This window comes from Crocodylus porosus, unplaced genomic scaffold (assembly GCF_001723895.1).
Source record: "Crocodylus porosus isolate Cpor-Errol unplaced genomic scaffold, CroPor_comp1, whole genome shotgun sequence".
NCBI lineage: Eukaryota > Metazoa > Chordata > Crocodylia > Crocodylidae > Crocodylus > Crocodylus porosus.
The window spans coordinates 141,610,378-141,624,188 of NW_017728931.1; the positions used below are offsets into that span (position 1 = coordinate 141,610,378).

General features: G+C 45.0%; 1 protein-coding gene across 1 annotated transcript in view; it reads left to right on the plus strand.

Annotated features, from left to right (window-relative positions):
- The window catches only part of LOC109315843 (collagen alpha-1(VII) chain-like), a 210,158-nt gene that overhangs the window by 63,052 nt on the left and 133,295 nt on the right, over positions 1–13,811 (plus strand). The window contains 6 exon segments of the mRNA XM_019543782.1: positions 2,560–2,706; positions 3,397–3,594; positions 4,343–4,482; positions 8,463–8,586; positions 11,182–11,325; positions 11,818–12,008. Coding sequence (XP_019399327.1) covers positions 2,560–2,706; positions 3,397–3,594; positions 4,343–4,482; positions 8,463–8,586; positions 11,182–11,325; positions 11,818–12,008 — 944 coding nt within the window.

Sequence of the window (13,811 nt, forward strand, 5' to 3'; positions counted from 1 at the left end):
CTGACTTCCTGCCCTTTGGGCGGGGGGCTGGACTCGATGATCTCCCGAGGTCCCTTCCAGCCCTAATGTCTATGAAATCTATGAAATCTTTGCTTCTCAATCTTATTTTCTTTCCCATTACTAAATCTGTTTTTAGTTCACAGCAACTTAGGAGTTGCCAATCTGGGTGAGACCTGTGGTCCTTTTAGTCCAGCATCTTCTCTCCGAAAATGCCCAGAGCCTATGCCACAGAAGAAAATTCAGGGGACCTATAAAGCTCTCAAGGCGCAATTTCTTCCTAACCCCAATCAGTCAAGGATGAGTTTATATACTATATCATCAAGTTTTTCTGTTGGTGGTCACCATCTATTTCAGCCTTGTGTCTCCGTATTCACACCTGATCCTTCTTCTCAGTCCTATTCCTCTCCCTTTCTCATTTATTTCTTCCCATGAATCAATGAATAGTCCAGTAATGAGGGCAAAGGAATGGGTGACTGTAGCGAAGATGTTTCTTGGCTTCAGTTTCCTAAAGGGATGAGGTCTAATAAATGACTGAAACAATAGGGTTTACTCCTTTAGAGCATTAGGGGGCTTAGGCAATATAATATTTATACTGCACTTTGAGATCCATGGGTGAAAGGCACTGGAAAGAGGTGCTATGTGCTGATAACTCCCATGGCCGAACTCAGGAGCTTTTGGAGTTTTGTCCTCATACGTTCACTTTCCCCAAGGACTTTAATGGGTTTAAGGGGCATGATTTCTCCTTCTGGAGCCGCCGTGTTGATCTGACTCCAGCAAATTGGTGTTACCCTTCCCATCAATTTCCCTGGGACAAAGATGCGTGAAGAGTCATGAAGCCAAATCCTTTTGACTCACAAATGTTTTCAGCCTTGTGACAATGCTCCTTTTGAAACACTGTGTTTGGATCCTGATTTGTCTGCACATAAAAATACAGTGACGTTGTGATCTCTTGCACCCACGATCAACCCTGATTCCTGCGATCCGTTTATCTTTATTTGCTGAGAGGATGTCTGAGGTAGACTTTCCCTATGCCAAAAGCAATGGTCTTGGAGTTAGCAAATTGTCATTACAGTGTTCAAATCCCAAGGACATTTCTCGTATTGGCAGCATACAACTTCCAGCATATGCCTCTCAGATTGAAGTCCCTTATGAGACTATATTTTTTCCCCTGACACATTATAGATAAGTGATACAGGAGGCTGATCATCCTGTTCTCTAGTGCAATTTGTGTGATCTACTGTGACTAGTACCCCGTCTTGTGATTTATCTGTTTGAACATTGATCCATAAGTATTCAAAATCATTTGCCTCTGAGCTGGCAGGGACTCAGAAACACAGTATGCCATTTTTGACATACAGTGCCAGGCCCGCTCTGCTTTTTGCCGCATTGACCCCTCCTGAATAGGTTATCATCGCTGATTTTAACATTCGAACCATATCTGCTAAGTTGAATAACATTGGGTAGGTCAAATTTGTGCTCACTAATGAGTCATTCCAGTTTCTCTTGTTTATCATCCAGACTGCTAGCGTTAGCAGATAGGCAATTAAGGAATGTTGTCCCTTGGTGCGCTGATTAATTTTGTTCTCAGCATCTGGATTTTTTGCCAAACGAACACTCATCTGTTCTCCCTTTCCATCCTCCCCGTTTGCTGTCAGATTAAGGCCCTGCTGGCTAATCTGGCCCTGTCTCGTGGAAGATGGATTCCCCTTCTACTCATTTGGAGGTCATCCAAACCATCTAGCATCTCTTCTCCATAGAAAGCATTCTTGTCTTCCACAAAACCGTAATCCTCTCTACTTAAGACCACTTACCTGGCTGGCCGTTCACATCCAGCATCTTTTATCTTCACCCAACACAGGCAGGATCTTTGAGAAGAACAGGTAGATGTAACTCTCTGGTGGCACCCTTCTGAGCTCCTTGCCATAGTCTATGTCAGGGGTGGGCAGCTTTTTCAGGCCATGGATCCGACCGCCCCAGCTTGGGTCAGAGGCAGACACATGCTAAAACTCATCTGCTGCCGTGGTTTCTCTCTGTCATGAGCCAGGAGAAGCCTGTCCCTGCCGCTTATCCCCACTGCAGCATGGAGGGAAGCCCCTCACCGCTAACTGCTGAAGCCCCAGATCCGCAGCTTGGACCCAGTAGCTCTGAGGACCGCATCCAGCTGTTGGACCATAGCCTACATGTGGTGAAACCATCCCATGAGTGCCTACAGTCACCATTAGCAGTGGATTTCAAGAGCCTAGCAAAACTGCAACCACATCTCAAATCTTTGCTCTTGCCCCTTGCGGAGTGGCCTTTCCCAGCCACCTCAGACACAAACCAACATCTCACCTGTCCCTCTGCCCATTTCCATGACCCTCCCAAATAGCGAAGAGCCCAAACACAACCCACCAAGCCCCTTTACCTCCTAGCAGAGGATCCGTATCTGCTCTTTCTAACACTCCTCTGTTCACCAAACTGTGTGAACATCAAAGGAGCTCCAGGTAGAGTCCATCTGCGGTCACGATGAGTTTCTCCATCTCTCTGCTCAGGTAGTCCCCACCTTTCCTTTGTTTTCAGGTCCTGATCTTTCCATGGAGCGGTTGGCTGCCGGTTCTAGGTCGTATCGAGTGCCAGTACCGAAACTGGGAGCGACGTATGTGTTTTCCATAAGGGCGGTCTTTGGAGAGATGGAGGGGCCTGAGACCAGTATCACTGAGCAGATAGGTATGAGGTGGAGCCTTGTGTTGCAAGGCTTCTGGGTGTCATTTCTGTTATGGTTACTGGGCTGCGTTAGTAGGAGCGACGCCAGCAGATCGAGGCAAGTGATTATTCCCCTCTATTCGGTGCTGGTGAGGCCACATCTAGGAGCTGGATGGGTGCTGGAGGCCACCGAAGTCTGAGGGTGTGACGCCCCAGGGAGTAGAGATCAAGGTAGCCAGCCGTGTGGGGACCACCGCTGAAAAGGCTGCGGTGATGGGGCACGGGCCGCCTGCTCAGGGCTGGCAGTGAAGCTGAGGTCTCTGGGGACGAGGGGGAGTTTCACCGCAGATAGTGACGGTGCCTGCCCGCCACTAGAATGAGCTGGGGACTGAGAAGTAAGCACTGTGGCCAGGCTTGAGAGCAAAGCGTTAGGATGTTTTTAACCTTTATTTTAATGTTCTGTCTTCCCCAGTTGTGTTGTAGCGTTTTCCCCTCATTCTTAAAGTTGCATTTCTTTTATCCCTAAGTTTGCCTGTCCTTTAATGAGGTATCGCATCCCAAGGGGAGTCTGCACCCTTACGGCTTTGGCCAGCTTGGGGTCCCCCATCACAGCTCAGGAAGTTTCCATGCGGACCTGATGCCATGTATTGCCACCTTCATTTGTACCCTAACCAAGGTGTGATGTACATAATTCCCTTTCTCTGCTTCTGTCAGTGGGATCTCACGGGAATCCTTCCACTCCTGCTCCTACCATTACTTCTATACGAACTGCCATGGCGAGTGCCGCATCGACCGATGCTGGGAAGGCCAGGACCACTCGTACTCTACCAGGCACCCCTATGACATTAAGAACAACCCCAGGAGCTACAGCTGCTACAGCATCTTTACCCCTGACAACTCTTGCTGGGCCAAGTGAGTTTGTAACCTCTTGTGATTCAGGGCGGATGTTATAGCCACTGCATCAATACAACGTTGTGATCTCCTCTGAGCTTGTGAGGGTATTTGGATGGAAGACTGACTCAGAAACCAGGTCATGTAGCAAGTCGTGTTGGTGGTGCTCTTTCCTCTGCTGCAAGAGCCAAATGGCGAATATTAATATAACTTTGAAACTATTTTGATCCACCCTGAAACAGATCAACAAACCTCTTAGATTGGCATCCTGCCTAGGACAGTGCGCAGCGCCATATCCTTAGAGGGAGGCTTGAAGCCAGCATAAGACATTCAGCAACATCCCTCAGGGTGAAAGTATTTGTATTTTCACTCAGCAGGCAATGGGAGCCTCAAGACAGACTTGAATTCAACTTCTTCCCCCATAAATCATTCACAATTCCCACACGCCCACCAATATAGTTAGAGACTAATGGCTTTCTGATCAGGGACTTACAGAGCGCATTTACACGAGACGCTTACTATGCATTTCCCCAATAACACTGCAGTAGCGTGTCATGGCAAAAACCGTGCTAATAGCCTACTGCCCAGTGTTATTAGGCTAATGTGCAGTAAGCATCAATAAATAACTGTGCACCAGTATAATGGGCAGTAACTTCAGGTACTATGCATTTAGTTAGTCCTTTATTAAGGGAGTAGTAAACTAGATGCACGGTATCTAAGATGCATTAATGAACGTGTAGACATGCCCACAGAGATTTTATCTTTGCAGTCTGCGGCAGGTTCAATGCCGACATTGCGTTCCTGGTGGATGAGTCCTCAAGCATCGGCCAGAGCAATTTCAATAAAGTGAAGGACTTCCTCTTCCGGATCGTCTCCTATTTCCCCAGAATTGGGCCTCAAGGGACGCAGGCAAGAGTCCATTACTCTTTCCATCTGTCTGTCTGTCTGTTATCAGTACTTATCTTCCATGTGTACATCTTCGTAAAGCCCCCATAAGTTAAGGAAATTATATTGTTTAGTTTGGCTTGCTGCATAATGGTATTGTTCCCATGTTGATGTTTTCAAATTATATCCCCTTTAAGGGAGTGGTTGTTATAGTTGCATTATGTGGGCTCTGAGTGGTACTGCACAGGCAGCTGTCTTGTAAGTTGAAATTAAAATGTCAACCTGAAAGTAGAAAAATGGTACCCAAAATACCACTCCCCCACAAAAAAAGGGAATGTCATCAGGTAGAAGAAATGCAGCTATAGGAAGATCCCACCATTAAAATAAGCACAGACATTTCATTTGGCAAATTCAGTCCTGAATCAAATATTGAAGAGGAATGGAAGAAGTTATTTCCAAAAGCTCTGTCGAAGATCTTGGCTCTTGGACTTGACAACTTGGTGGCTAGGATCAGAGCGAAACAGGGCTGGAAGGAACTGCTGGAGGTCATCTTGTCCAGCCCCCCTGTTTGAGGCAGGATCATCCCTATCCAAACTACCCGATGCAAATCCCTAATCTAACCTCTTAGTAACATCTACCATCAACCTTGACACAACGCAAGACATCATACCCTAACCTGCCACAGGTAAAGCAGGGGGCCACAGCAGACAACACCCTGGTTCTATAAATGAAACGTTAATCTTCCTGGGATCTCCTGAGTGTTAATATACACTCAAGAGATCTCAGGAAGAGGGCCACTCCTCCCACCACAGGGGAAGGCAAAAACCCTCACAATCCGTACCAATCTGATCACGGGGTACAATTCCTTCCTGACCCCAGCTTCCTTCCTGACAGATATGGTGCTCAGTCTGACCCTGAACAGAGAGTCTAGATGGAAAGGGTCAGACTACTTTGAAAATGGTGGGCAAATGCAGCACTTTTTACACGACAAAACTCAAAGCTCACGTGGATTTACTCAGTCGCAGCAGAGCTAAGGGCTGTCGACTTGAAATGCTACAAAATCAACACCGCAGTCTGAAGGAGGCCCTGAATGATGAAAGATACTTGGCGGTATGATAAGGCAGATGAAATTCAGTCTCTTGGAGATAAACATAAGACCGGTTTCTGTGATGCATTGCAAGAAGTTTATGGACCTAAAAGCAGCATAAGTGTTTCAGTTAAATCCTTAGACAGGATTGCACCAGTTGTGATTGCAACCCAGTCCTTGCCTGCCGGAGGGAACAATTCAGAAGCCGCCTTAATCAATCTTCCGCTGCTGAAGAAGCCGTCTTCGACGAAATTGCACGTCCCTTTGTGCACAAATGTTTGGCAGCTCCAGTCACCCCGGAGGAAATTCGAAAAGCTGTCATCTGCTCCAGAAACCAAAAAGCCCCAGGAATAGAGAGACTCCTGGATGACATTTGCAAATGTGTTTGTCTGTCATTGCATCAAGCACTTCTAAATTTCTTCCAGTAAGTTTACGGGAGACTGGGGAACTGCCTCAATGATTTGAGAAAGCACTCCACAGCTGCACCAGCTGGAAGTCCTGATCTGATTGGCTCCTGGGCAGAGTATATAAGCCCCTGGGTCTCTTCATTTGGGGTCTGGTTGTTCAGGGCCTTGCACCCTGCAGCAGCTCAGCCTTGCTCCAGTCCTGAACCCACATACCTTGCTCCTGCCCATCCTGCTGCATGTCTGGACTGCCTGGCTCTTCACCTTCAGCCTGACCTGGACTATGTCCGTGGATATCACTTTGGGTTAGGAGTGTAACTACGCCCTTGACCCCGATCTGGATTCACCATGGGCTCATTGTCCAAATCATGACTGAGACCTTATGAGGGAGGATAAGGCAAGATGTCATGTTTATTGCTTAAGCACTTAATACACATACACACACACACACACACACACATTCATACCCCAATTTCTGTTCTGCACTGGTATATATTACCAGTCTTAAGAGTGCTCAGATGAACTTAGTGGCCAGCCAGGTTGATCACAAGTAGGAGCCAGGCTCCTGCCGGTCCATCTTGTCAGACAAATCAATGCTCCAGGATGACATGCAGAACAAGACCCAAAATCAATATGTCTTACCCCATCTTTTATAGCCTTTCAATTCACCCAGTCCTCTGGGCTTTTGCTGGGTTATCACTGTTCTTCCTTGAAGGTTGTTTGTCATTGTTTTCTCACTGTTTTGGGGCAGATTCTTCTTGTTTTGGTCTTTTATCTGTCTGCTTTCTTCAGCCAGTCGCCAGCCGCCAGCTCATGTTTTCCTTTTCCACAGACACAGTCTCACCCATTCTCTCACACATACAGTACACAAAGGTTGAGCACTTATGTCAAGCTACAGAGTAATACAAAATGGAGTTTTTTAAGGCAATGCAAAACTCAAGAAAATACATAAGATTAAAAGCAATAGGCAAAAAATCTATTTGTATAACACTTGGTTACCCCCACAGTCATCCAGATTGCTTATGCCCCTTTACCATTGCCTGTTCATGGTCTAATCTCCAAGTGATCATGAACCCCTTTGCCACAGTTGTTATGGTTTTGGGCTTTCTGTCAACATCAAGAAACAGTTCTTTATTAATCAATTCCTGGTGATGCGTATTGCAATCCTGCTATTTTTACCGATTGTGCCCTTTTTTAAATGCAGACAGTCTCCATATTCAGGGAGTATTATTATGGATGACAACTCTATGGACACAGATTACATTTATATGCAGCTGACATTTTTACCATTTACAAACATCACATATGCAATCTTAAACCTATGCGACAGCGAATCCTCAACAAATCTTACAGTGGGCCATGAGCTGAGTATCAGCCAACAATGTCCTCATTGTAAAAAGACCCAAGAGCATATTGGATTTTGTCAACAGACGAGTTGCTTGCAATTCAAGGGAAGTGATTCTTCTTCTCTGTTCAGTACTGGTGGGACCTCACTTGGAGTACTTTATCCGGTTTTGGGCCTCATGCTTCAAGAAGGATGTGGACAAATTGGAAAGAGTCCAACACATAGGTGACAAAAATGATCAGGAGCCTGGGAGCAAGACTGATGAGGAAAGGCTCAAAGAACTAAGGTTATTTCTTCTGGCGAAGAGGATACTGAAGGAGGGGATTTGATAGCAAGTCTTCAAATACATGAAGGGGGATAAGACAGAGGATGGAGATGGGCTGTTTTCTGTGGCCATAGAGGACAGGACTGGCTGTAATGGCCTCAAGCTGCAGCAGAGGAAATTTAGGTTGGGGATTAGGAGGAACTTTCCAACTTTGAGGGTGGTCAAGCATTGGAACAAGCTGCCTAGAGAGGCTGTGGAATCTCCATCCCTGGAAATCTCAGAGAACAGACAGACATTTGGCCGGGCTGGTTTTGTCAGGGATGATTCTGCCTTGAGCAGGGAACTAGACTAGATGACCTTGTGAGGTCCATTCCATCCTTACTTTCCTATGATCCTATGCTGAGTGTGAGCAAAGATAAACACGTGACTGGTCACCTGAGAAGATTGTGGCAAAGCAAAGAACTGAATATGGCTCGCTTGAGCCCCATCCCTTCCTTATCTTCATGTTCTCTGTTGTTCATTAATTTAATGCATTTTTTAGCATTGTTCCCAAGGCTAGACCATCACTAAACAGCAAACTTCCAATACTATTGACAAGTGAAGCTTCAACAGTCTGATTTTGGGGCCAACCCCAAGCCCATTGTAATCAGTGGAAGATACCTACTGACTTTAGTATCTATCCTTTGATTTAATCCATGAAGCATAGCTAGTGTTTGGCTTGGATGTTTACATCGAGGCTCCAAGGTGGTTTCTTTCTCTTGTTTATGAAATGTAGGTATCCCTGTGCTCATCAGTGGTAGAGATTTAGCAGTGTCCCCATTTCATGACCCCATTAGTCCTTAACTCAGGTGTTCATAACCCTACCTCCTGCCATCCTTATGGGCCTTGTGATCTCCTCCCCAGATTGCTGTTGCTCAGTACAGTGAAGGGCCCCGGACTGTGTTCCATTTTAACCAGTACAAGGATAGGAATGGAGTCCTGAAAGCCATCCAGGGACTGAGCTATGCTGGAGGCAACACAAAGACTGGTGGGTATCATGTATGCACATCAATATCTGCATGTACATGTTATATCTGAGGCATGGCCCCGAGTTGCAAAGTGCTGATCTGAAGTTGGATATAAATTGCCTTAGGGTGTAGGTGATGCATTTTGTTTCAGAGTTGTGAATCAGTCTGTTGTAGAGTTGGGTTACGAAATGAAGATCCAAAATACTGTGAAGCGAAGAAAGGACTCTAGGTGTGTGTTTTCACCTCTAGTTATGGCCAGTACTGTTATTCTGGTTCTTTTAGAAGAGCCCCAGATTCATTTCTGAATTTATCTTTATTATCTTATGACCCCCAATTGTGTATGTTTACACCTAATATAGAGCCCTAAACCTAAAGTTATTACCTGCTGGGAATTTTTTTAAAAGTGCTTTACCTCTATCTTCGATCCTAACCCTATCAGTCATGTGAGCAAGAATTCATGTTTCAGCACTAGATTGTATCTGCCTTGATTTATTTAGACCACGGGGTCAGTTTCCCTTTTTGGTGCATATCTGTGACACCCATTAGTGTTGGTTGCGTCTTCACCTTAATATTCACTTGCTAAAATCAATGAGAGATGTTACCATCAGGTTCAAAGGGGAGAGAGTTAGAGCAATGAAGAGTACTTTAGAAAATTCCTCCCACTGAGCATGTCTACATGAGATGCTAACTGCGCACTAACGTGGCAGGAAAAAACCCATACTAGTAGGCTACTACACAGTTAGTGCCCAAAGAATCCATGCATCAGCACTACTGAGCAGTAGTGCAAGGTACTGTGCATTGATTTAGTACTTAAGTACTAAGCTTAATGCACAATAAGTACGGTGCATTAAAGAACATGTAGACGTACCCACTGTGGATCAAATTATCTACTCCTCCTGCATCCTAGTTGGGACGATAAGGGCTGGAAAGTGAACTTTTGCTTTAAATATTCCATGTGTTTAAAAAAGTAATCTCCAGCCATTCTAGGTGCATGGATACACCGTATCTCTAATGCCAGGTGCATTAGACAGGGTTTGGCTGTTTAGCTAGAGGGTACGAACAAGACGATAGATGTAATGTAGTTCCATATTACAAGAACTCATCAACACATCCCATAGTTTTAAACTGAAGGGAATTAGCCTTCTTTCTATCCTTTCTTAAGCTGCCTCTCTAAGTGTCTACCCTTTCCTAAGGTGGCTTTTTTTTTGGTTACCAGTGCTGTGCACATAATCAATTTTTCAAGGTCATTGACTCAACTGAAATAACCAAAAAATTTCCACAAAAAAACTCCCTTTGGGTTGCTGCAAAATGAGAAGTTTTCAGTTTTCTTACTAACAAACAAAACGTCATCTTGATTTGATATTTTCCATTTTTCACGGGTGTTGGTTGTAGCTGTGTTGGTCTAAGGCAGGGGTGGGCAATTATTTTAGGCAGAGGGCCGCTTACTGAGTTTTGGCAAGCCATTAGGGGCTGCATGACAGGCAGCCGGGGGCAGATAAATATTAATTTTCTGAATTGTTTAGGGGCCCTGTGGGCCAGATAGAATGGCCTGGTGGGCTGCATCTGGCTCGTGGGCCATATTTTGCCCAACCCTGGTCTAAGGACATAGGCAGACAAAGTTCTTTGAGGAAATGTGATATTTTTTAGACCAATTCAGTAGTTGGAAAAATTGTTCTTTGCAAGCTTTCAAGCGCATACTTCTATTCTAGTCTATTCTGTTGCTCCTATTCAGACCCTAGAGATAAGATGCAGACCAGCAAAGTCTCCTATGCCTGAGGAAGGGCGCCTGTGCTGGAAAGCCTGCAAAGAACAATTTTTCCAGCTATTCAGTGGTCTCATAAAAGATATCACATTTATCCAAATAACCTTGTCTACCTTGATTTGAAGCATTTTTACTCAAATTAAAAAATCATTTTTGTGGGTTTTTCTTTTTTTATCTCTTTTTAAGGTTTTTTAAAAATTGAACTCTAGCAATTCTGCAAATGAAAGCATCATTTCACAATGAAAGAAAATGAAAACTCTAAGTGTTTTGGTTCTGAAATGTCAGGACAAATCATTGTAACTTTCCTTGATTCATTTTTTCAATTTTTTTTTTTCTGGCAGAAGTTATTCATCAAATCTGACCTGAATTTTCTATTGAATTCCACTGCATTTGTCATGATTTGCCGGAAAATAAAATAATCCTCCAACTCTGACAGTTATGATCTCCTTATATGAGTGGAGTATATGCTTTCACATGGATCAATCAGTGATGCAGCGTATAAACATGGCCTTGCTGGATCTGGATCAGTGATTCTTATCCGGAGTGCATGGTACCCTGGGGTGCCATGAGATCCTTTTAAAGCTGCCATGGGCACCATGAGATATTAGGTGTTCAAACAGCTACACAGATAATTCACAAGATAAAGCCTAGAGATTTCAGACAGGACTCCATAATATCAAAGCCATTCTGTTCTGTTGTGGCCTGTTTGAGTTCTTCGCAACAGAAGAATTGTTCTACTTCTCCGCAGTCACGTAATTTGTGAAACGTAAGAGCTGGCATTTTCCAAAGGGGCCTTGAGTCTAAAAAGAGTGAGAATCTCTGATCTAGACTGTGTCTTTCTGCCTTCTTGCAGGTCGTGCCATGGCCTATGTGCTAAAGGAGTTATTTCATCCCTCCAGAGGGACCAGGCCAGACTTCCCTCGTACCCTGGTGTTGGTGACTGATGGACAGTCACAGGATGATGTGCTCCCACCTGCCAGAGCAGTCCATGCTTCAGGTAGGGTCCCTGTTGCATTTTTACCTTTTTAAGGCCTTGATCCCCATCCCAGGTGAGTTAGCAAAAAGACCCACACAGGTTCCAGTTGGGCTTTATATTAACCCAGTCTCTTACAAGTTCAGTATTGGTTTTCTGAGCTTTTAACTTTTCCTTATTTTGTTGAATTTGTGGGTGACCCCTAAGGTAACCTCATGAGCCACATGCTCCACGGATGTGCCCGGCCTAATATTCTTAGATGACTAATCTCTGGATGGCCTAGTCACTAAGAGATGACTTCCTGTTCCCAGTGTAAATGAGTTCCTGTGAATTAAGATAAGTTTTAATCAGGAACTGAGGCACTGATATTTACTGTATGGATAAGATTTTCCATGTGGATGCAGACTTTTAGCCACGCTGTTCCTAGACTCACTGTAACAGGTGAAATTCCCTACTTGGTTTGCAAACTCTCAACCTGTGCTTCTTTCTAGCTAGCAAATGGGGTATTTATTTCAGGAATTGGTGTCATTGCTGTGGGCATCTCCAGAGCAGACCCTGAAGAACTGAGTAGCATTCTGCTACACCGCAACCTGCATAATGTTTTCTACATCAGCACCTTCGATGACTTTCCCCAGATCATCAGGGAGCTTATAGATACCATATGCTCGGACCTGCAGCTGCCAGAAGCCCAGCCACAGCCTGGGCAGGTGAGCTGTTTTCTCCCACGCCCTTTCCATTTCTATGCTTCGTTCTTTATTTACTAGGGAGAGCTTTGCAAATATGGTGCATGCAGACACTGATGCGAGGCTCCAAACCTTAATTCGTTTGAAAACCTAGTGCATGCAAACATTGATGCAACATTCCAAAATAAAAAAGTTTAAATTTTATAAGCCTATTTAATTTAATGAGGATTATACCCTGTGGTGTGCCTCTAGTGATTGTGCTTTCACCCTCTGTCCTGACTGAAAGCAAGATCAAAAGAGGAGGGAGGTTTAGTATCCACCACTAGAAATTATCATGCCATTGATATCAGTGGAACACAGATGTCAGTGGAGAACTGTGTCCACTTTTGGCCCCGCACTTCAAGAAAGATGTGGACAGATTAGAAAGGGGCCAGTGAAAGTGACAAAAAGTATTAGACGTCTGAGAAGCATGACTTATAAGGACATGTTGAAAGAGCTCGGTTTATTTAGTCTGCAGAAGAAAAGCCTGAGGGAGGATTTGATAACAGTTTTCAAATACCTGAAGGATCAGTATAAAGAGGATGGAGACAGGATTTTCTTTGTAGCTGTAGGGGACTAAGAGCAATGGCCTCAAGCTGCAACTGGGGAAATTTAGGTTGGAGATTAAGATAAAGCTTCTGACCATGAGGGTGGTCAAACATTAGAACCAACTACCTAGAGAGGTCCTGGAACTTCCACCCCTGGAAATTTTCAAGAGTAGGTTAGCTAGATATTTGGCTGGGATAGTTTATAGATACATAGATTCATAGATGCTCAGGTCAGAAGGGACCTCAACAGATCATCAAGTCCGCATGTGGGCAGGAAAGAGCACTGGAGTCAGGTGACACCAGCCAGATGCCTATCCAGCTTTCTCTTACAGACCCCCAAGGGAGGGAGAGCACCACCTCCCTTGGAAGGCCATTCCAAATTTTGGCTATCCTCACAGTGAAGAAGTTTTTCCTGATATCTAGCCTAAATCTCCTCTCTGTCGTCTGGTCACCATTGTTCCTTGTTACCTCAAGAGGTGCCTTGATGAACAGAGCATCTCCAATCCCTTGCTGTGTCCCCCTAATGCGTTTGTAGATGGCCACAAGATCCCCTCTTGGCCTTCTCTTGTGGAGGCTGAAGAGGTTCAGGTCCCATCGCCTCTCCTCGTAGGGCTTGTCCTGTAAGCCCCGAACTATATGAGCAACTCTCTTCTGGACCCTCTTGAATTTATCCATATCCTTCCTGGATGCAGTACTTCAATGCCACACATAGGGGAAGTATCACCCCCTGGGATCTATTTGTCATGCATCTGCTGATGCACGATAAAGTGCTGTTAGCTTTGCTGATGATTTCGTCACACTGACAACTCGTGTTCATCTTGGAGTCCACTATGACTCTGAGATCCCTTTATGCTGCTGTGCTGCTGAGAGGATCCCTTCCCAGCCAATAGATGTGCTGGATATTTTTACACCCTAGGTGCAGTACTCTGCACCTGTCCTTTTGTATTGCTTCCTATTGTATACTGCCCACTTTTCTAACCTGTCCCGGTCTGCCTGCAATTGTTCCCTACCCTCCGGAGTGTGCACTTCACCCCACAATTTAGTATCATCCACAGACTTAGACAGAGTACACATCACACCCACATCCAAGGCATTGATGAAGACATTGAAGAGTACAGGTCCAAGGACCGAACCCTGCGGGACCCCACTACCCACATCCTTCCAGGTCCATACCGACCCATCGACTATCACTCTCTGGGTGCAACCCCCAAGCCAATTTGCCACCCACTGGACTGTGTAA